The 25,001-nt window shown below is 34.2% G+C and overlaps 2 protein-coding genes across 2 annotated transcripts; both read right to left on the reverse strand.

Moving 5' to 3' along the window:
• Positions 1-2,402: 2,402 nt before the first annotated feature.
• On the reverse strand, positions 2,403-6,180 carry LOC125809946 (uncharacterized). Its single transcript, XM_049489480.1, has 6 exons — positions 6,037-6,180; positions 5,878-5,947; positions 5,695-5,800; positions 4,173-4,271; positions 3,945-4,085; positions 2,403-3,872 (listed from the first exon to the last, which is right to left on the reverse strand). The coding sequence occupies exons 1-6, from the start codon at positions 6,161-6,163 to the stop codon at positions 2,670-2,672; spliced, it is 1,746 nt and encodes a 581-aa protein (XP_049345437.1). The 5' UTR covers positions 6,164-6,180; the 3' UTR covers positions 2,403-2,669.
• A 16,428-nt stretch (positions 6,181-22,608) lies between these two features.
• LOC125809907 (uncharacterized) lies at positions 22,609-23,055 on the reverse strand. The gene has a single exon (XM_049489451.1). The coding sequence runs from the start codon at positions 23,053-23,055 to the stop codon at positions 22,609-22,611; it is 447 nt and encodes a 148-aa protein (XP_049345408.1).
• Positions 23,056-25,001: the final 1,946 nt, after the last annotated feature.

Consider the following 25,001-nt stretch of genomic DNA (forward strand, 5'->3'; position numbering starts at 1 on the left):
CTTCCAATGTAAGGCACTTGAAAATTTTGAAAGATTAAAGGAAAAAAAACAAAAGAAAAATTAGTTGAAACGTCAAAAATATAATCGATAACCACTTGGGGAGGTGTTACTCAAAAGGACAAGATAGATATAAGACTTAAATTTTTATCTTTACTTAGAGAGGTGCACTCAATCATTATTGTATTATTATATGATACTTTAAACGTGGGTTCACACATTTATATTTAAATATTTTTAAAAAATATACACAATTATATATGATCTAGAGAGGGGAGCATGGGTTCACGCGAACCCACGGCACCCCTCTAAAATACGCCCCTGTGTCAAATGGATTTGTATTGTTAAGCATAGATGTATCCTATTTTTTTCTCAATCAATTTGTAGTTTTTTTTATAATATTGTATCATTCCTCAACAGATTGTATTATTTTCATTATGTCTGTTATTTTTTTCCCAAAATCTTGTATTCTTATTTCTTTGACAGGGAATTTTTTTTTTAGAATATTGTATGATTTCCTCAACAGATTGTATTATTTTCACCATGTATGCTATTTTTTTCAAAATCTTGTATTCTTTCATAAATCATATTCATATGTAATGATTAGATTATATTGGGATATAATTAGTAATATTTTTATAATACAAATAAAAGAAAAATATATTTGACAATCATGTAATACAATTTTGACCACTGAGATACAATTCATGATTAAGATCTTGATAAAGGAGAAAAATGGAGATTGAAACTGTTCATCCAATCGAATGAGAAAGGGAATTTCTTTGAAATTGTAACTGATGAAAATTTTAAGTGATATATTTCTTTTTTAAAATATTCTTTCCCCTGATTTTCTCCTTTCTGTTATTAAATAGTTTTATTCTTGCAAATCAAACAAATAAAAAATACATTACTCAAATACATAACAAACTAAAATACTGACATTTTAAATAAATATTAAAAGTGTGGCTAAGGAGTCCTATTAAATATGAAAATATTGACATTTTGGAAATCTTCCCTTTAATTAATTAAAGATAAACGTGTTACAAGGACAAAATTCAAAATTTACCAATACCAAAGGAGCCAAAAGTGGTATTCTCCCTAATTAATAAGAACTCTTAACTACACCTTGCCATCATTGAGGACCTAAAAAGATACTATGAGTCGAACAATAGTTGTTCACTATTGACTTTGTACACTTCTTAAGAAACTATAAATAGAAAGATAATTTTACTATATCACCCTTTGAATATAGTAAATAGTAAATATAATGTCTTGAAAAATGTAATAGAGAAATAACTATAATTAATGATAAGGGTAAATTAGGAACTAAGTGTAAAATAATTCATTGATTTCATAAAGAGGACAAATATTGTTGGACATCCCAAAATAATATAGTGGACAATTATTATTGGACGGATGGAGTAAATTTTTCAATAAGATAAATGGAGGAATAGGTTATTTTGGGAGAGGAATAGGTCTAACTTCCTAATATTCACAGAAGTCATTAAAGGAACACGTTAAATAGATTAATTGTCATGACACATAAATTGTAAAACGTGAACTTACATGTTCTTTATGTAGTGGAAGTGGAAGAGTGAAACAAATTGTGGTTGGAATCATTCCTCAGTGATGGTTGTCCCGGTATGTTGGATCAATAGAAGGTAACCATTTGTATATATTTATTAATACAGCACCAAGGTTTTACTGAAACCATATTTACAAGTGAAAAAGAAGAATAAACTGCTTCATCAACCAAATAAAAAAAACAAGTGTCCATCACTGAAGCAATATCTTCTATGTATCTCTGGTTAGGCCCAAAACAGAAAAGTCCAAAGCAATTCAACTTAATCCTCTGAAATGAACTGCTAATGTCTTCAAAACATCTGAAATTTCTCTCTTTTCAGAGTCCACCAAATGCAACTTGGATCAATCCTCTATACATCTCTGTGTCAACAATGTACTTGCTTCTTCTCAGTTGAGCAAGACCTCAATAATCTTTCTTGACATCATCCAAACAATACTTCTGCGACTAATGAAGATCTTCCATAGCATGGCAATCAAGTTCCATCTCTTAGGCATTTCTAAAATGTTTTGGCCTCATTTCATTTCACTAGATGGTATTATTTTACTGGATTATTTTGACTTACATATGTCTTGGTAATAATGAAAGAGAAATATTGAACTAGTGTTTGAAAAGTTAAATTGATAGACACATCCCGTCAAGATTTATAATTTGAATATATTAATGAATTTAAATTATTGATAATTGCAAAATATATGTAAATATGAAATGATGTCAAACATTTTAGTACTTCCATATGATAAAAAAAGAAGAGCATATATTGCTACAGGGAGAGTACTAGTATTATTTTTCCTATAGAGATAAAAAAGAGAAGGTACTTAAATGAAAATGGACAAACATTTCAAGATATTGGATAAAAAGATTGCAGTAAACGTATGTATGACACCACTTTCTTAATCATACTAAGTACTTTTGTCATATTCCTTTGGCTGATAATATGCCTAGAAATACTAGGCAAAGATATTGGAAAAGAAGGAAAAGTTTGACAGCAGAGGGCCGGGAGCCCTGAAGGACCAACAAGGCATATCATAGTATACAAGTTTACTATGTCCACAGCATAAGCTTCCAAAAGGAAAATTCAAATCAACAATTAAGCCTTTCGCTTACCTGACACATGTCTTCGCACTAGCGACAACTTGGACCTTTTATGAACACTCCTTTCATCTTCACTATCCTCACTGTCCAATACAATCACAGCTTCACATTGTGGTGATTCTTTTTCCTGTTGCTTCATGTTCTTGTTATAGTATATATTCTCATCTTGGTTGGGCTGCTTATGATCACATAAGTTCTCACATGAAAGGGCTGTGGAATGTTGCCCAGATTGAGAGGTCAACTGAAAGATATTGTCCTTACCCTCTCCAGAGTGCTCTATAGCTTGTAGTGGCAGATTCTTCAAAGTCCCACAACGATTAGATGACTTCCTAGTCCACACATCACAAGTATCACCAGTTTGTGAAGGAAATAATAAACTGGACGCTGAATCAGTGCATGAATCAGATTCTGAAGCAGGTAGGTTTTGAGATGGAGCTAAATTCTCTTTGTCACACTTCTGATGACATTGAGATGAACTGGATGTGTCAAAAGGATGTCTCCTGCCAGTTAAACCCAGCTTCTTATGCCTCGTGAAGAAACCATTTCCATTTTGATCAGAAGCCTTTTTATGAGGTTGCTTATTGTTATGACCAGGGGTCCCTGACAACGAAAGAGTTTGACATGATGCAGTGGACTGAAGTTGGACTGACAGCTGAGGCTTGACCTGCAACTTCTCAAGATCCTCGTGTTTTTGGGTGAAATCGGTTGACTTAAGCAACAGCTTATTTGTACTCTTATTTATGCTGACATTTCTCATCTCACTATTATGTGGATTGGCAGTCTTCCCTGAATTGCTTACAGCCTGTGGCAAGGCCTGTATATCTGCATAATTCAGAAAAATACTTTGGGGTTCCAAACTGGCAGAACATTTAGTTTTTGCCATATAGTTCTTCTTCTCACCATTTCTAACTTTAGATGGACTCACAATTTCTGAAGATAGTTTCTTGGTTCTCTGTTGTACTTCATCCTGATTCAAGTCACACTCGATGGGACATTCTTCCATACCTTGTTTGCTAACTTCCATCTGCTTAGTTAAGATATGATCAATAGGCACTTCACTCACAGTCTCACCATTATGCCTTTGTGCACGTCCAGCAGAGTCTAGTGACAACTTTCTGCTGAGTCCACGTAATCCCTTCTGGTTCACAAAATGATCAGGGACCTCAGATTTTGGTATATTTAATTCTTTGACTTCAACCTGCAGGGATCATGTGTGAGATTTGGTCAAAAACTAATAAACATAATCATATTCATCTAAGCATCTTCTTACAATTCCTTCTCTTGCATTTGTAAGAGTTTGGATTTCTTGGTCATGACCCCCAAAATCACTTGCTCCAGACGTGGCGTACTTTTGAGTCATTGATCTTGCCTTGTGGTCAAATGCTTGTCTATTGTATTTGTACTCCGTGCTCTGCACATAATAAGCATTACGAGCACACTACAATCAAACAGGGTAGGTTCTAGTACAAATTACCACACTGCAAGAATATTAACTCACCGCGTCATGCATTAACCCATCATCAGGATTAGGCTCACTTAGTAACAAACCTATACTTGTTAAGACAGTTGAAATATTCAAAGATGGCTGCCATGCTCCCTGTTTTATTGAATTGACCACCACTATGAGCAATATATAAAGACACAAACTTTTGTTAAATTTACGAGAGTTATTATAGAATGGTAGATATCAAAGATTGCATGTACGCAGAAAAAATAGATATCCGAGATCCAAAAACAGCATAATAAACATGAATATTATGGTGTTTAAGTTAAGCTATGATTCTGTAATCATTGGCATGTGAAGACTCTTAAATGTTAGTTCCCCATGTGTGAAGTCCAATAAGATAATTCAAGCAGAATGAATACCATTACTTGATCAGTAATATAGAAGAAGATTGGCCCCCAAGGCCTAGCTCAAGTGGCAAAAGGTGGAGGATTTGTGGCTTAGGTCGCAGGTTCAAGCCCCACACCACGCAAAGCGAAGCCCGGTATTTAAGTGGAGAAGGGTAGAGGGGCGGGCCCATTATCCATTGAGTTTAAAAGGCTGTGATTGGTCCAAATGGCAGGTCAAAGACGGATTTCTCGGTTATCAAAAAAAAAATATAGAAGAAGATTGCTTGAAGGCGTTCGCAAAGAGAAGATTTGACCCTTCAATGCATAACCAGCAAGCAGAAACTATCAGCAATTGTGACCATTGTCATGTGATAAAAAGGAATTGATTTGACTACAGCACATAAGGTAGATTCATTGGGAAACCATAAAAAGAGCAAGAGTGCTTGCGTACTTTATTCCTTACAGTGAAAAGATATTGTGTGGGTGCAATCTCTATACCTTATTCAGGATAATAAGAAAATTAATTTGGAAGTACAAGACAGTAGTCTAAAATTTACTCAATTAATAAGAAGAATGATTTGAAGAAAGTAACCAATTTAAAAATAAAAAATAAAAAGAATAATTTGAAGAAACAAAACCTCTATATGTTAAACATACATAAGCGAGCTACAAAGACGAGTGAAAGCCACTACACAGTCAGACTACTTGTGAAAGCAAAAGGAGCACATAAAAGATATCAAATGCTAGTTGCAGTCCAGGTCTCAAACTATTCCATTCCATGTTGGACAATCTTAACCAAGGATTAATATCAATTAGATCCTTAAGGAGAATCAACAGATGAGATGTTATGCACGATTGTGATCACTTGTACAAGCTCATAACTTGAGCAACTACTATACACTTTGAACCCAACATGAAATGATATTTATACAGGCTCTGGAAACTGGAAGAAGGCAACTTTCTTGTTACTGGATGATGGATTTTAGACAACAGTATGCTAGTGCTGTCTGAATGTATGAGAGTTGCAGTGGTTTGAGTTTCCACATCTAGAAGACAAAGTACAAAATAAGTAAATCCCCAGGGCAAGTGCTATTTAACTATATGTTTTCAACTCTCAATCAGAAGTCTACAACACTAGTTTTCACATAAAAATTGAAGTTACTAGTAATCTGACACAGTTGGCAAACCTTTGGAGGAAGATTGAGAATATCCAAGCAAATACGGCCACCATTATCAATATTTGGATGATAAATGGGCGTTAGGAAAGTGACAATGGGAGGGTGAAAGGGGTACCTGGTCAAACAAACAAATAAAGGTCAAGAATTGAACCACACAACACATAAAAAATTTAATTAAAAGAGAAGAAAAACCTTTCAGGTATCTGAATTTTGAGTTTAAAGAGTCCTTTAGCATACACAGTTCCTTCAGGGCCTTCAATTACTGCAAATAGTGTGGAAAAAATAAAAAAAGGGAATTCAACATAACTGGAGATAAATGAGAAATAATGAAAAAGAAAGTTGAAAATTTACAGGCATGAATGGAGGAAAGAGAGGAGGAAGAAGTAAGAGAAGGAAAGGAGGCGCCGGGAGGTGGATCGGTGAGAAGGAGCTTAAGCTCCCTTTGCATTCGGAGGTTGAGCCGCGCCTCTTGAGCCATTTCCTCTTATCTTAGGGCTCACACCACAGGACACACCAATTTAAAAACAGTATCCCATTCCCGCCCCCTAAATTTGAGAGCGAGGGAAAGTTTTCTTTTATTTATTTATTTTGGTAAATTAATGCAACTGTCTTAAAAGGATGGTCAAATTTTTTTTTTCGTCCACAGGAAATTATAGTATAGTATTTCTGTTATAAAATAAATTATGTTTTTAGTTTTTTAATTTATTTTAAAATAAGTGAAAGGAGTATTTTTTTATATAAATGATGTTTTAATTTTTTATTTATTTTAAAGTAAATGATATTTTATATAATCAAAAAGTCATCAATGATGTTTTTTTCTAATTTTAGTTTTATATAATGAAAAAGTACTAAATAAAATTTAGTAAAATATATTTTTATTTTCTAAAAATAAGTAATTTTTAAGAAGTGTTTCCAAATTAAAAAATACCATTTATTTTAAAATTGATGAAATGCTATATATATTATTCTAGTTGTTCAAAATGCCAACTACAAAGATCTATTTTCTAATGTCCAAAAAGAACACCCTTATGAGTCATGACTAACTAGAATATCAAATACTAATTATTATTAAAGGGGGGAAATGATCAAAAATATCTCTTTAACTTTTACTCCCTCCATTACAAATTAATTGAATTGTTGAGATAATTTTCACTTTTCAAATTAACTTAATTATTTAATTTTCAAGACTACTTTTAGATTATTCTTCCAATTTTACCCTCATTAGTTAGTATTGGAATTAGTTATTATAATTAATATTTAGTTATTTTAATCATAATTTTGACAATAATTAATAAGGGTAAAAATGGAAAGCTATGACTAATTTATATCTTTAATCTTCCTTTTCTTAAAGGGTGTGAACACATCAACAATTCAATTAATTTGAAATGAAGGAGTATTTATTAGTTGATCTTACTCCTATCATTAATATCAAGTTATTCATATTCCTACCCTTTATAAATTTATCATTCGTACACCTCATAGGATGGAAATCTTCAAATCAACTAATATTACCCCATTTCAATTAAAATTATCTAATTTCCTCTTTTTATATAAATCTGACCGCTAAACAAAATTATTATTTTTTAATTAAATTTCCAAATTCATCTATTTTATCTTCTTCATCTCCTTTCTCCATTGAAATAGTAATGTCAAAGTCTTCATGATAATAAATCTATTAGGTATTGCAACATCCTCCAATTTAGAGTCGTCCTCACACTAGGGTTCAGAAGCACCCCCTCGATTGGCTGGGAATAATGGATTTAAGAAATCTGCATAGATGTGCCTAAGAGGGATGTTTGGGTAGGAATAATGGATGTATGAATCTAGTATATGTAATGTCACATTCCTATTTTTGTCACTCCGCTCTTAAAATAAGGAAATTGTTTTGAGTAAAAAAAGTTTTTTTCAATTAAAGTGACATTTTAAAAAGGGATTATTTATTAAATCAAAGTCGTTACTTAAAATTGAGTTTTGGTGTTCCAAGTCATCTTATTTAGACCCTTAATCAAAATGAAATTTATTGATCTGCAAACTAAAAATTCTGATCTAAGCATCCAAACCCCAAATTTTGACTGAAGTCAACTCAAAGGCTCAAATCTCAATAATTTCCAATTTAGCACCTCAAATCCTAAAAAAGACACCGAATTCGAAACCGACAATTCTGTTAAACCAATTTCCACAATCTGAAACTGATAGAATCAACATAATTTCATTCCGACACTCAAAACTCTAAAAAACACTAAAAATTACTTTTTAACAATTTTAGCCTTTTGAATCCTAAAATTCTCAAAATTCACAACTTTTAACTCAAAACTCGAAACCAATTTCAAAACTCATTCAAAAATGACTCGGGACCAATATCGAATGGGATAAAATGGTAATTTTATGAAAATTTCCAAAAATGACTGACTAGGTCATTATAGAAATGCTATTTTTCTTCAGCTTTTATTCCAAACTGGTTTTAACAGGAGTCGTATCACCTGGATCACTTGATTTACTGATTTTGAGATATTAGAGGCATCTCAGATGTACTTAATTTTTTTTATTTAACTAGTAAAATGAATTGACGCCCTTTCTTGCATGACTTTTGGCTACTCATGATCCTCTATGGAGCTAATCGCACTTTTGGCTACTGCCTGATGCCCCTATTGATTGATCGTTGCCTATTCGCATATTTGTCACGACCCAGGGATACACCCTAGATGTAACATGGTGTACTTGACCCCGAAGGAATCTTATACAAGCCACTTAGCACATCATAACATAAGATAATAGAAAAGTACAGAAATTTTAAAACTTTATCCATACAATCGAAGTCTTTATAAAACGAAGTGAAAGTCTTACTACACTTAGTCTCAAACCATCTATTACACCTTTGAGACGTAGCCCATACAATAGTCTCAAAACATAAAGAAAGACATAAATGAAATAGTAGTTTTATCCCCGAAGCTATGAGGACTCACCAAGTCTTCAACTCCTTGCTCCTTAGAAACCTATCCTCAAGAATGGAACTCAAATCACCGAACCCTACATTTGATGAGAATGTAGGCAAGAGTATGCGTTAGTACAAAAGTACTAAATATGATAACTAGCATAACATCATAAGAGCAAACATAAGGGTTAGTCAACATAAGACATAATCCATAAGCATTAGATATAATAACATAATCATAAGCATAATCTCCAACATAGACATAATGTAAGCATCAGTCATCATAAAGCATAATCCATGTACAGAGTCAAGTCTTAGACTTTCATATCATAAGAGAACAATTTCATAAGTAGCTTTAAGTTATATTTGTGCAATGCATGAATAAGACCCCATAATGCCATTCATGCTAAGTATCCCCTTTGGTCATCATAATCATATTTACCATCTCATGGTCTCACCCTTAGCTTAATTCTCATAAACAAGGGAATCTCTCCCCTTTATTCAATCATATAAAGAAAGGCAACTATAGCACAATCATATCTAAACATACATCATATAAGAGAACACTTCCTTAGGTAACCTTAAGTCATACTTGTGCAATGCATGAATAAGACTCCATAATCCTACTCATGCTAAGTACCACTTTTAGGTTCTCACAATCATAATTCTTGATTTGGAGACTAGTCCCCCTTTTTAAGACATTGGAAGCTTAGAAGATACTTCTTTTAAGCATATCTTAGCCCCTCTTCTTAACTTTTGAACACTATGAAATACTTACTCAAGCATGTCTAAGTTCATTAGGTTTGAATACTTGAGATACTTCTTTAAGCATGTCCTAGTTCATTATATTGGAACACTCGAGATACTTCCTTAAGCATGTCTAAGTTCATTATTAACTTGGAACACTTCTAGATACTTCCTTGAAATATGTCTTAGTTCCATAATAATCTTGTACTATTGGGAATATAGCCTTAACCGACATGGGACCACATGAGCTTTCCCATGATCCCCTCCAATGTTACACTAACACCGAGAAGGGTTGATCTACTTGCCTAGGGTAGAACCGATTTGTTAGCTTAGTTGGACCCACTAGCTAAATTTCCTACGATGCACATAGTTATAGGATACAGAGATTCTACTAGGAAACCCAGACTCCAGTTGTGAGGAACTCCATCTCATGAGATATACCTTGGGAAACTTAGACTCTACTTGTGAGAGTTCCCATCTTGGAAGCCGGACTCAACTAGGTAAAATCTTCCATCTCAATTCAATATACACTCGGTGCTAGGCATACATCCCACAAGATAGCTTATTAAGTCTTACTTAATTCATAACTCATGGAGGGATGTCCTTGACAACCAATCCATATTTCAAGTGCTTCTATAACTTTATACATTTGAACATTCTTAATTCAACACGTTATCTTTAATCTCAAAGCCTTAAAATCAATACTCATGACTACAAGCCTTACTCTCAAAGCTTTACCTCTTACCGACATCATTCATACCTAGATTTCAAGGCAATCTAATCACATTCTTCATTATCAAGTGATTTTAGTCTTAATTCATCATAAAGGTTCAACTTCAAGCTTTACTAGTCATGATCCATCATATATATATACTATAATCTAATTCAATTCATGTTTACAAGCTTTCATTCATGAACAATTCCTATAGAAGTCATCAATTCTAGAAGATCATCTATGAATCCTCAATTTCACCTTTCATGGCATAAACCCACATTACTACAATCTCATCAATTAAACTAGGGTTAGCCATGGAAAATATGTAATATCTTCATAATAACATAATTCAATGCTAAATCTATCATAAACAAGTACTATCCACTCAATTGGAATAATACTCAACATTACCCACAATATATGAAGAAACTCTAGCTAGAATTGGGATCTTCACAATTAGGGGAAATCTATGGGGCTCCATAGATGGAATAATCCATGTATGAATAAGCTATCATACTGAAACGACCCCAAAAAATGCCCGAAAATGTGCTTCGGAAACACCTATAATTGTAATTTCCATATATCTCAAAATCCGTTTCGTTTTTCGAAAATCCGACTTCATATTCTTGTTTAGGGGGTCAAATTGAGTGGGAAATGGGTCTAACCCAAATTTTAGAGCAACCGTATCAAAATCCAAAATTTCCAAGTGAAGCCTTTTTCGAGGGTCTACTTTGGAGGGTCATATCTCCTAGCACACAAATTATTTGGTGGCCAATAATATATCCATGGAAAGCCCTTTGAGTTAGCTATCTAACTCACTTCGTTTCACCTTATTCGGAGTTCGGAAGAAGAAGTTATGCCCATTTTCGTAAAGTCTGTCCGGCAGAAAATCCAAATTCCAGTAGCTGATTTTACTGTTCATCTACTGTTCACCCGCCTGTTTTTTTTTCTAAGTGTTGGACCCTTTTTTTCAAAGGACTTATATTAATTCCTAGATACCATAATCCAATTCCCATCCCAAAAAAAAACATTTCCCTCTCTACAATCCTCCATTTAAGAAGAAGAAGAAGTGGAAGCTAGGGCTTTGGATTCAAGGCTTTCTTCATCAATTTTCGTGGGAGATCATAGCAAAGGTATGGGGGTCTTGATCCTTGTCTAATTTTCCATTCAAGGAGCCAAATCCAAAGTTACTTCAAAATATGAAAAATCTAGGTTTTCACTCAATCTCATGGGTTCTTCCATCAAATGGTTTTAAAAGGTTTCTAATGGCACTTTATGGTTATATTGTTGTTGTATTGACGATTTAAGATGAAAATACTCCATGAACCCATGATTTCTCCCTATTCCTAGTTTATGCCTTTATGAAGTGGTTGCTAGATAATGAATGTATATGAATCAAACTTGTTTAAAGGTCTTTAGATTGTTGAAGTATGTCATTACCCATGCTTATTTTATGGTGTATTGTTGGTGTATTGGTATGTGAGGCTTATGGCCTTAAAGGCATAGTATGAGAAATTGGAGTGTTATCATGACATTATATGAATGAGAATCCAATGAAGATAATGTGATCATGTTATGAATGTAAAGGTGTTGTTGTAGGTTGTTCACTGTTTTGGTTGCATAATTACTACCCTAATTTCCATGCTCTTTGATTTCATTACATGCCTTCAAGGTGTTTGACAAAATGTCCAACTATGGAGAATTGATAAATTGATGTTTTAAAGCTTGAGTTATGAGATGTATGGAACTTCAAAGATGTGTTGATGACAAACTAAGCTTGTGTATATGTTCATTCCATACGTGAGATTGCATTAGAGCCTAATGAGAATTTCCTATATAAAGTGTTGCATGACCATGCCCGGTCCGGGGGAAAAGAACCGGACAACCATGTGAGAGGTTTATATCTCACCACCTAGGATGTTTGGGGTGTGACCAACATCAACCATGTGAGAGGTTTATATCTCACCACCTAGGATGTTTGGGGTGTGACCAACATCAACCATGTGAGAGGTTTATATCTCACCACCTAGGATGCTTGGGGTGTGACCAACATCAACCATGTGAGGGGTTTATACCTTGCCACCAGGGTGTCCGGGTGTGAACGGCATCCCCCATCCTAAGTTGGGGTTATAGATTGGTTGGATCATGCATACACATATGATATCTACTATTAATATAGATTTACTTAAACATGTTTTGACTTCACTTTGATCATGCATCCTCATATTGTTATTCATAATGCCTATGAAACTATTTCTTGTATTTCGATTGTGTCCTTGTTTATTGTTGTGTTGCACCCCGCATACTTAGTACATTCCAAGTACTAACGCATATTTTGCCTACATGATGTCACCATGTAGGGACCGGAGCTACTCTTGATCCTTCTCTCCATTCACGTGGCTAGTACGACGCTTATCCGAGTTTGTTGGTGAGTCCTCAATAATTCGAGGGCTATGCTATGTTTCTTACTCCTATGTTTTGAGACTTTAGCTTGCAATTGTATTTTAACTATGAGGGGAGCCGGTAATATGTCATGGCCCCCGTCCTATCTATGTATGTAGAGGTGTGAGTTGGACAAGTATTTTGTAAACGAGCTTGACTCTTATTCTATGATGTCATTTTGAAATGGTTTGCCTTAGTCCCTATTTCCCGTTAATTAATGTTGAATGTACTTCCGCGACCGATGAAGTGTGATGACAAGTTTGAGAGGCTTGTTTGGGGTTCCTTCGGGTTCCTCATTCGCCATGTCACGTCTAGGCCCTAGGCTTGGGTCGTGACACATACCTTGATTATAAAGCCCTCACAAATCTTGCATCAATGGAGGAATTTTCCCTAACTTGCTTCTCTTCTTCTTCTTGAGAGAAGATTTTTGGGGGAAGTTGGGTTCTTTGGTGAATTGAAAATAATGATTTGGAATCATCTAATTAATGGTATAATAGCTTTATATAGGTGGCCTAATTACTAATAAAATGACACCTCTTTATAACTAATTAATTCTAGAACTTTCTTTAACCCCTAACATAAATAACTTAAAACCAAAACTCCCCCAACCCACGAGACCCCGACCCACGGAACGTGAATGGGTCCACAGGCCGTGATGGTCATCCGTGGATGGGGTAATGGAGGTCCTAAGTTGTTGTCTTGACACACGACCCCTTCCCACGGGGCGTGAGTCTCATCCGTAGGGTGCCCATTTTTAGGCAGTTTCTAGGGGCTATTTTGGGTCCCTCTCAAGGACCCTTGGTTGGTCCTTGGGGGGTCGTACCTTAACGCCCTAACCCTAAAACCTTCATTCTAAGTACGGGAAGTCATATTTATGATTCTAACCCTCACGTCAAGCTCTAGAACTCTCTAGTTTAGCTTACTAGTTTCTAGTTGTTACAATATCTCTCCCTTGGGATCATTCGTCCTCGAATGACAATTCTAAACACTTCTTAAAGGAAATGACTCTATACTAGCAGCTCATCATGCATGCAACTCATCTAAATGCACATAAACAAAGGAAGAAAAGTTCAATTTGAAGTTAAACATATTCAATGCAGCATAAGGGAGTAGGAACTACATCTAACAACCCAAAATGCATGAAATTCTAAATTTACTCATTTTCAAGGAGGAACTACCATCTCCTAACTAAAACATGCTCAATCATACACTCATGGAGCCTATATGCAATTTACTCTCAAAAAGCATTTATTCAAGGAGGAATCTTTCAACTCCAAACTAAAGCATGCTCATATATTCATCTCATGAAGTCAAATAGGCAACTCTACTCAATGCACTACAACATGAGGTAAAACAACGCATATAAGTCATTTCTACCAAGACCAAAACATTTTCATGAACATGCATATTAAGAAATCATGGCCACACATAAACACACAATGGCCTTGCTACCTAGGCACGTCATCTCCCCCTTGGGAGTAAGCCTATACAAACTCTTCTAAATATCATTCATACTAAAGACAACTTCAAAGTCTAACATATCAAGTCACAAAAGACCAAACAAATACCAAAATCTAATAAAGCATGAAACACATATCGGTAGTCACATAAGGAGGTCACTCTTGATCATTTTTAGCTTGGAGGACATAAAACCTATTCTTCTTCTGAGCACTCTCATCTGGACCACTAGAGGCAACTTGCTTATCCTCTCTTCTCTTAGCCTTAAGAACCGGACAATCTCTCATTTTTTGCCCACTCTTTCCACAACCATAAACACCCTCTGTGCCGGCTAGGCACTTACCATGGTGATTCATTCAACACTTGGTGCAAGTAGGCTTAGGTAATAGAGACTCACAACCTTTCTCATGGTCAAACCTAGGGGTGTTGGAAGAGTCTTGACTGGAATACCTTTGTTTAGACTTAGGTCTACCTTGCCCATCGGAGTTAGCATTGGAGAAATTCCCATCACTGGTCCTAGCCCTTTTTGCCTCCCTATTATTTCTCTTGAGTTTTGACTCCTCAATTTGTTGAGCATACACCATAAGACTAGAGATATACATGTCATGAAGAAGTATTTTCATACGACATTCTTCTTCAACCAAGTCGGACACAACCGTCAAGAACCTACTCATCCTATCCCTCGAATCCGCTACCATAGATGGAGCATACTTTGATAATTGGGTAAATTTCAAGGTATACTCTTTAACAATCATGCTACCTTGCCTAAGGTTAATGAATTCTTCCACCTTAGCCTCACTTAACTCTCGGGGAAAGAACCTATCAAGGAATGCTTCTTTGAACCATTCCCACTCTATTAGAACAAGACTCTACTAGATGTGGTTTGAGACATCCTAGAACCATTCTAAACCTTGTGCTTTGATTACCAAGTTTGTTGTAACATGGCGTACTTGACCCCGAAGGGATCTCATACAAGCCACTTAGAACATCATAAGCTAAGATAATAGAAAAGTACAGAAATTTTAAAAATTTATCCATACAATCGAAGTCTTTATAAAATGAAGCTGAAGTCTTACTACACTCTGTCTCAAACCATCTATTACAACTTTGAATAACTCTTGGGACATAGCCCATACAATAGTCTCAAAACATAAAGAAATACATAAAGGAAATAGTGGTTTTATCCCCGAAGCTATGAGGACTCACCAAGTCTTCAACTTCTTGCTCCTTAGAAACCTATCTTCAAGAATGGAACTTAAATCACCGAACCTGTACATTTGATGAGAATGTAGGCAAGAGTATGCGTTAGTACAAAAGTACTAAAGATGATAACTAGCATAACATAAGGGTTAGTCAACATAAGACATAATCCATAAGCATAAGATATAATAACATAATCATAAGCATAATCTCCAACATAGACATAATGTAAGCATTAGTCATCATAAAGCATAATCCATGTACAGAGTCAAGTGTTAGACTTTCATATCATAAGAGAACAATTTCATAAGTAGGTTTAAGTTATGTTTTTACAATGCATAAATAAGACCCCATAATCCCATTCATTCTAAGTATCCCCTTTGGTCATCATAATCATATTTACCATCTCATGGTATCACCCTTAGCTTAATTCTCATAGACAAGGGAATCTCTCCCCTTTAGTCAATCATAAAAAGGAAGGCAACTACAGCACAATCTTATCTAAACATACATCATATAAGAGAACACTTCCTTAGGTAACTTTAAGTCATACTTGTGCAATGCATGAATAAAACCCCATAATCCTACCCATGATAAGTACAACTTTTACGTCCTCATACTCATACTTCTTGATTTGGAGAATAGTCCCCCTTTTTAAGACATTGAAACCTTAGAAGATACTTCTTTAAGCACATCTTAGCCCCTCTTCTTTACTTTTGAACACTAGGAAATACTTACTCAAGCATGTCTAAGTTCATTAGGTTTTAACACTTGAGATACTTCCTTAAGCATGTCCTAGTTCATTATGTTGCAACACTCGAGATACTTCCTTAAGCATGTCTAAGTTCATTATTAACTTGGAACACTTCTAGATACTTCCTTGAAATATGTCTTAGTTCCATAATAATCTTGTACTAATTGGGAATATATCCTTAACCGATATGGGACCACATGATCTTTCACATGATCCCCTCCGATGTTACCCACACCGAGAAGGGTTGGTCTACTTGCCTATGGTAGAATCGATTTGTTAGCTTAGTTGGACCCACTAGCTAAATTTCCTACGATGCACATAGTTATTGGATACGGAGATTCTACTAGGAAACCCGGACTCCACTTGTGAGGGACTCCATCTCATAAGATATACCTTGGAAAAAACTGGGACTCTACTTGTGAGAGTTCCCATCTTGGAAGCTGGACTCAACTAGGTAAAAGCTTCCATCTCAATTCAATATACACTCAGTGCTAGGCATACATCCCACAAGATAGCTTATTAAGTCTTACTTAATTCATGACTCATGAAGGGATGTCCTTGACAACCAATCCATGTTTCAAGTGTTTCTATCACTTTATACATTTGAACATTCGAACATTCTTAATTCAACACATTAGCTTTACTCTCAAAGCCCTAACAATCAACACTCATGTCTACAAGCCTTACTCTCAAAGCTTTACCTCTTACAAACATAAGTCATACCTATATTTCAAGGCAATCTAATCACATTCTTCATTATCAAGTGATTCTAGTCTTAATTCATCATAAAGGTTCAACTTCAAGCTTTACTATCATGATTCATCATATATACTATAATCTAATTCAATTAATTTTTACAAGATTTCATTCATGAACAATTACTATATAAGTCATCAATTCTAGAAGATCATCTATGAATCCTCAATTTCACCTTTCATGGCATAAACCCACGTTACTACAATTTCATCTATTAAACTAGGGTTAGCCATGGAAAACATGTAATATATTCATAATAACATAATTCAATGCTAAATCAATCATAAACAAGTACTATCCACTCAATTGGAATCATACTCAACACTACCCATAATATAGGAAGAAATCCTAACTAGAATTGAGGGTTCATCTTCACAATTGGGGAAATATAGGGGGATCCATAGATGGAAGAATCCATTGATGAATAAGCTATTGCACATTGATTATAAAGCCCTCAAAAAGCTTGCATCAATGGAGGAATTTTCCCTAACTTGCTTCTCTTCTTCTTCTTCTTCTTCTTCTTCTTCTTCTTCTTCTTCTTCTTCTTCTTCATGAGTTTTCTAGAGAGAAGATTTTTGGGGGAAGTTGGGTTCTTTGGTGAATTGAAAATAGTGATTTGGAATCATCTAATTAATGGTATAATAGCTTTATATAGGTGGCCTAATTACTAATAAAACGACACCTCTTTATAACTAATTAATTCTAGAACCTTCCCTTAACCCTTAACTTAAATAACTTAAAACCAAAACTGCCCCAACCCACGAGACCCTGATCCACGGACCGTGAGCGGGTCCACGGGTCGTGCTTGTCATCGTGGATGGGGTACTGGAGGTCCTAAGTTAGGGTCATGACCCACAACCCCTTCCCACGGGGCGTGGGTCCACTTACTGGGCGTGAGTCCCATCCGTAGGTGGCCCATTTTTGGGCAGTTTCTAGGGGTTATTTTGGGTCCCCCTCAAGGACCCTTGGTTGGTCCTTGGGGTGTTGTACCTTGACACCCTAACCCTAAAACCTTCATTCTAAGTACGAGAAGTCATATTTACGATTCTAACCGTCACGTCAAGCTCTAAAACTCTCTAGTTTAGTTTACTAGTTTCCGGTTGTTACAATATTAGAGGTCTGGTCTTATCCTCTTCGAATTCGACATGCTCCTGGGAGTTTACTCTTTATTTGGGTGTCCTGACGCCTCTGGGAGTATACTCTTTAGCTGGGCGGTCCTTACTGATGCCCTTTGGAGTTTACTCTTTAGCTGGGTGGCCCTTATTTGTTACTAATGGTTACAAATTGTTACTGATGGTCCTACTGTATACTCTGCATTCATATGCATTACCTATCACCAGTATATTTGTTTTTTGATTGCATCCTACAGTTTATGGGGGCCAGTTGGGTTATATTTGTTATTTGTACCTTCGGGGTTTATGGGGGTCTGGTTAGATTATTGTTTGACTATATTATGTTCTCTATTATTGATTATCTGATAGCTTATAAGCTTTGGTTTTTGAATTGTGGTTGTGAGTCCTCGTGATCATGGGCAATTGACTTGTATATCTTAGTTGCTTGCAAATAGGTTGTTGGCTTGCGTTTTAGGTACATTCTTGACTCGACTTCTTATACTTTGTATCCTATTTTTGTTCCTTATTTGTTGTCTACTTATTATCTCCTCTTTAGTTATATGTGATATGTTTTCCTTATTACTTGTTGTTTATGCTTGTGTTCTCTTTTGAGTTCAGTCAACCGATGCCAACTGAGTACCATTGTTTATACTCATGCTACACTTATGCTCCCTGTAGATAGTATTTTGAGTTATTTGTTACGCCTTGAGCCTATACCCTAGACGTGACCGGCACTCGAGAACCATTTATGATCCCCAAGCGAACCTTTGGCCTGACTGACTCTCTAGTGGAAGACTTACTCAAGAATAAATAAGCTTTAAAATTGAATTTATAACATTCAAACTCAAGTAAATGCTTGACTCAACTTTCGAAAAATACTTAAGTGCAATAATAATAATACTTTGCAAAACAATCTCAAATAAAAGGGAAATACTGAGAGACTCATCAACACTAACTATCTATGAAGCCTCTAATACTAGGATATAAGTCGGGACAAGACCCACGACAACTCAACAATAACATGAAAGTAAATTGTAAAATCCTCCGAAAAGCAATGAGGCTCACCAAAAGTTTCTGAAGTGCAAAGTGATCTCAACGAAACACCTATTGATGATCCTGAACACCTTTATATGTATCATAAAAGATGTAGGTCGAATGACATCAGTACATTGAATGTACGAGTATGTAATATAGTTGAATACCAAACAACTGAATGAAAAGGTTGCAATAGACATAGATATATACTCGACTAAATGTAAAGAAATAAGGAAGTGAAATCATATAAAAATTTACAAAAATACTTTCTCATTTTCTGAACTTTAACATAATAAGTGATATATAAAAATACACTTTAACTCTATTGGGAGATTCTCTAACCGAAAACCATCACTATAAGTTAAGTGATGATACAACGTCATGTCCACGCTTCCAGAATTGTCCTATATCGTGCCGGGATATAGAGCACCTCAATTAAGTGGATCCACTAAGTTATGCATGAAGGATCTAAGGATTCGTCTAAAAAGTATGATCATGTACCCATGTTGGCAAGACATGGTTTATGGGGGCTGTGAGTTCTCTGAACTCTCCCTCATATCGGTGCTTAATACTATTCTCAATAATATTTACCTTTGCTCAATGTATAAAAACATTACTCTTTCTCTGGTTTGAGATAATTGCTCAACTATCCTCTTAAAAGAGGTAACTACTCTGAATTAACTCTGAACTCATTACTTGTTTAAAAATTAAAGTTTCTCCTTTCTCACTTAAAAAATAAATAAATTTGGGAGTCAACAATTCCCCTAAGCTTTACTCAAAACGCCTCTTTAAACTTTCCTCAAAAACTCTTTTTTACCTTATGAGAAAATCAATTTAAGATAATTATTCGGTTAATTAGATTCTCATCAATAACTCAGTGAATACTTCAAATAATAAGGTTCATGCTGAAAAATAGGCATGAATAATCAACTCAAGAATTTCAATATATAATATATAGCAACTCAAAAATTAGGAATAACAACTCGAAATTCAACAACGAACTCATCTCAAGAAATATCAAAACTAAGGATGTAATCCTAGATTATTCTTTACTGGTAGAAAGTAGATGTAGGGCGTGAGGATGAACTCAGTCCATCACTATGATAGCCTGACATACTTGGGAAGAACAAAGTTCTTGGAGAAATCGATGAAATTCGAATAACGATAGAAAACCCTAGCCTTTTACCTCTTGAATCCTTGCTCTAAGTCTTTGAAGTGTTAAAGAACATAAAATAATGTTTTGACAATATTTAGACCTTAATTAGGTGAAAAAAAGTCGTGGGTTTGGCTTAGAGAGGGTGGGAAAATACCGAACTACCCCTCTTTAAAAGCTGTCAAAAATTGTCCACGGGACCACCTACAGGTCGTGGTTTGACCCACGGACCGTAGATCCCATCCATGGTTTATATATTGAGCTTTTAAGGCTCAAAAGTCCATTTACGGGTCCAAACGACGGCTAGTAGGTTCACCTACAGCCCATCGGTTGGATTCGTAGGATTTGGGTCCCAAAAGTTGACCCCCAATACTCTAACGACGGCCTGACAGGACGGGTCGTCGTTCAACCCACGGCTCGTTGGTTGGGGTCTCTTTGGTAAAACAATCATAACTTTTTACTCTGGACATGATATGAGGCAAACTTGGTGGCGTTGGAAAGAGGATTCAAAGACCTTTAATTTGGTAGGTCACAGACCACCTAATTCATTATGTGCTAGGAGATATGATCATTTGAAATTGACCTAAGTAGAATCTTATGTCAAAACTTAATCGAAAATGAAGATTTCAGCTTAACTTAGTGGTAGGGGGTTCTTGTGACCTTAAATCATATCTAAATCCATCTGAACACCAAAGAAATGACCTTTACACATATGAGTAACTTAAGGATCACCTTATTTAATTTTACATGCAATTAAGGAATTAGCTTAGAAATTTTTGGGGTGTTACATTATCGCCGTTGATTTGGAGTCGTGCAGAGCATCTTGGAGTCTCGGAAACTAGGGTGGGATCTAGGATTTTGAAGTTGTCGGTTTCTGTCTGATTTTTGCTAGGCTTAGTCTTATATTGTGTTCAGATAAAACTTGTACTTACTTTGTATTTGTAACAAACTTTGTACTCTTATTTTGATTAGATGCTCGATTATTGATTGATGTCAAGTCTTGGAATAGTTTCTTCTGTTGCATTTCTATTGATTACCCTTTCTTCGCTTCGTTATAAGCTTTATGTTCCTTGTTGTTGACTTTCGCTTGGTAGCCAGTTGCTTATGGCTCAGGGCTAAGGGCTTGGCTTACCTACTGGTGGGGTGTAGTAGGCGCCACCATGACATGAGAAATCAGGTCGTGACAAGAGACCTTTTGGCTGTCGCTTTTATGCATTCTTTTTAAAAAAATATTCCATAAAACGCGACGGACTGCGGCAATTTGTCCGTCGCTTTTCTGAAAAAATAAAAAGTGACATCATCCGTCGCTTTCCTAAAAAAATAAAAAAATAACTAACCAAATTGACACAGTCCGTCATTTTGGAGCGACACAGTCCATCGCTTTTCGAAAAGCATCAAGGACAAAAGTGACTGCATCACTTTTTCGTCGATTTTGACCAAAAAAGCGATGCAGTCCATCGCTTTCAACCGTTGTTTTTCGGCAGTTTTTTAGTAGTGAATTATATTGAGATTATTTTTTATGGAAAATCGATAAAAATAAACTATGTGAAATGAACGAAAATATCCTCCATTGATAGTTTGGTAATTCATAAATGCTCTTATTGTCAATAGTTTGGTCCAAAAATATCCTTATATATATATATTTATTAATGGGTCAAAGATGCCCTTTTTAAACACATTCTTTTTCTAATGATGGTTTTTAAAATTAGAAAATATTTATCTTACTTCAATTCAAAAAATATTACGAAATAATAATATTTTCTATTTATTAGAAATTTTTATCGTTATCTAAATGAAAATTAATGAAGGTGTTAATATGAGGGCATTTCTATACAAAAATACTATTTTTTTAAAGAATTGTATTCTTGTTCCTTTTTTTAAAATCACCTTAACTAATAAATAATATTTTTGTACTTCTTAATCTCATTTTTAAAATTAAAACAAAATAACTCCATGTACCTTTTTAACTGATAATATAGGTCATATATAGAAGATCATAGTGACCCATCATTAATTTTCATTTATGATAACTATAAAATAAAATCGAAAATATTTTATTTCTTAATCTTTTGTGAATTGAAGTAGGACAAACATTCTCTAATATAAAAAATCATCATTAGGTAAAGAATGTGTTTAAAAAGAAAAGAAATACCAATATATTTATTTGAAAAGGGATATTTTTAGACCAAACTATTAACGACAAGGACATTTTTGGACTAAACTATTCACGACAAAGACATTTTCGAACCAAATTATCAACTCAGAACATTTTTATTCATTTTACATAATTTAGGGATATTTTTTACCCTATTCTTTTTTTTTTAATCAAGATATTAATAAATTCACATAGACTCCACAAAAGAAATACGGGTGGGAACATGAGATCGAGTTAACCATCCAAGAAAAAATATGCATTTTAAATGGAATGAAAAAGGGCAAATATAGAAAATAAGCTTGATGAGGGTAACTATGAGCCTTTTTCGAAAATAAATATAAAATATATAGTGTATATTTATTTGAGATGAGAAAATGGAGGTAGGTAGACAAGTGAAGGACGAAGGTGTTATTTTCCATAGCAGATGAAAATGATGAAAAAGAAGAATGAATTAGTATTACAAGTTAATTAACTGTACTAGCTCCAAAAAGTTCAGAGTAAATTTGCATGAAAAATTTGTCCACAATTTCAACATAAGCGGGGCAAGTAAGACGCGAGTAGTAATAAAGAACTTGTTCAATATCGAGAGCATGTTCGTCTTTGTAATTCTCTAACATTTTCAATTCGTCTAGCTTTTGAGCCACCAAATAACTCGTTTCATCTCTAATTCTTTTTTCTTCATATTTCTTATTTATTCCATCGTACATGATTATCTCCTTCCTCTTTGAAACTTGGTCTTCCTTTGTTGGCGGCAGAGACGACATTATTATTATCCTCTTCTGCTCTGTGTAGGTTTTTGGAATCTTTTGATATCCACCACCTCCACCTCCACCAGAGAATAAATATTTCACATTGTATAACGTTTTCTGGATGAGCTTTTTGGTAGTGGAAATTGAGGTTTTTAGAAACATTTTGTTGATCCTCAAAATGATAGATAGATGTAAGTAGAAGACAATATTGGTCTTAAGTAGAACAGAAAAGTTAGGAATGGAAAAAACGACAGAAAGTTTAAGCTTTTTCTTTTTATCTTTCACGCTCCCAATTCGTTCCTTTATTAAATTCTTTTAATTAATTAATGTAGAATTTTTGTCTGTGTAATAATTGAAAAACCCCTTAAATTCATAAAAATAGAAGAAAGGTAGTGAGTAACGTTAAATGAAAATAATTGGTACGTATAAAAATAGTACTATTTGTTAATTTTACTTTACAAATGAAAGTGGGGGTTGGTGTGTTACCCTCAAGAAGCGGTGGTGGTTGAAAACTTCAAATGTCTCCTTCTCAATTAATGAACACAACAACTACTTTGTTTGCTCACTTGTTTATGTCAATTTGATGTGATACTACCCCCTCCCTTCCATATTAATTTAATTTTTAAGGTGTTTCACACCCTTTAAGAAAAATAGATTAAGACATAAATTAAACATAGTTTTCCATTTTTACCTTTATTAATTATTGTCAAATTTATGATTAAAATAACTAAATATTAATTAATCACTAATTCCAATACTAACTAATGAATGGTAAAATTGGAAGAATACTCAAAGTAATCTTGAAAACTGAACAATTAAGTTAATTTGAAAAATGAAAAATGAAAAATGAAAAATGCCTCAAAAATTAAATTAATATAGAATGGAGGGAGTACCATATTTTTTTTTTTCATTTTTTTAATTATTAATATTTGCAACAAATTTTAAACATATGAAAAATAAATAACCACACAAATGTTATTTTTTTTAAAATTAAAGAGGTTTTTAACCACACAAATAAAATCTAAAGAAATATGAATATTTTATTGATAATAGTGCGGGTACAATTTTGTTCCTCCCTTGATTTTTCTCTCATAAAATTTATCTATGATTCGAGGGCCGTTAGTGGCATATTTCTCAAACTAGAATGATTTAGATTTGACCTCTATATGAATATTCCATGACATTTGTGAAATATATGGAGATGCCTTTTAAGAAATTTAGTACTCTTTATATAGGCATGAACTAAAATTTTGGGTTGAATAGCCTTCAATAAATCTAATTAAAACTGAACACACCTTTTAGAGTCTCAATTCGAATTGAACACGTGCAATCACACACAATATTAATGTCTACTATTAATATTCCCTTTCTATTTTTATTTGGTCTCGAAGTAGTTTAACAATTGGTTTGTTGACATTTTTTATTGACAAAAAGGGAAATTATTAAGCATTTTTGTCCTTACATCAACAATAATGCTCAGCTTAGGCCGTGATTGTTGGGCAGATAATAATATGTATGGTTAAATTACGTTTTTTTTTTTTTGTCATCAACTCAAATACTTGGAATGGGATTCTATAGGTCATTTATTAAGGGAAAAAAAAGTTTTATGGAAAAAAAAAATTAAAAGTTTTTTATTCACAAAATGTATTGAAAAATATATTTTCTTTTATTTAATTTGTAATGGGAAAAGATCTCATTAATTTCTTCTCTTCTTGTTTATCTTCTTTCGAAAATAATATTAATCTAATGATGGAAAGCTTAGATACAAAAATATATACACTCTAATACACAACTATTTCAAGCACAGAACACAATATATATTATATTACTTCTTATTTAGAAATGGGAGTTTGGAGGACCAACATTGCACTAAAGAGTTGGACTAAAAGCTATAGAAATTGTACATTGAGGCCCACCAAAAAGATTAAATATTCTTTTTTTCTACTTTCCATTCTCCCCTTTTACTCTCTTTAGTTTATCTTTCATCTTAAATTTTTCATAGATCTTTAAAATATTTTGAATTATTAATTATTATGAATTATAATGTTTTGATTTTTACGTAGTTTACAAATATATAAATTTCATTTTTAAAAAATTGAAGATATCAT

The sequence above is a fragment of the Solanum verrucosum genome, unplaced genomic scaffold, assembly GCF_900185275.1.
Source record: "Solanum verrucosum unplaced genomic scaffold, falcon-dt-bn FXZP01000257.1, whole genome shotgun sequence".
Taxonomy (NCBI): Eukaryota; Viridiplantae; Streptophyta; class Magnoliopsida; order Solanales; family Solanaceae; genus Solanum; species Solanum verrucosum.

Coding starts and splice junctions, on each gene's coding strand:
- LOC125809946 (XM_049489480.1), bottom strand. CDS start 6,163: ATGGCTCAAGAGGCGCGGCTCAACCTCCGAATGCAAAGGGAGCTTAAG. Junction 5,801..5,877: donor AAAATTCAGATACCTGAAAG/GTTTTTCTTCTC, acceptor TTGTTTGACCAG/GTACCCCTTTCACCCTCCCA. Junction 3,873..3,944: donor CAAATGCAAGAGAAGGAATT/GTAAGAAGATGC, acceptor TGATCCCTGCAG/GTTGAAGTCAAAGAATTAAA.
- LOC125809907 (XM_049489451.1), bottom strand. CDS start 23,055: ATGTTTCTAAAAACCTCAATTTCCACTACCAAAAAGCTCATCCAGAAA.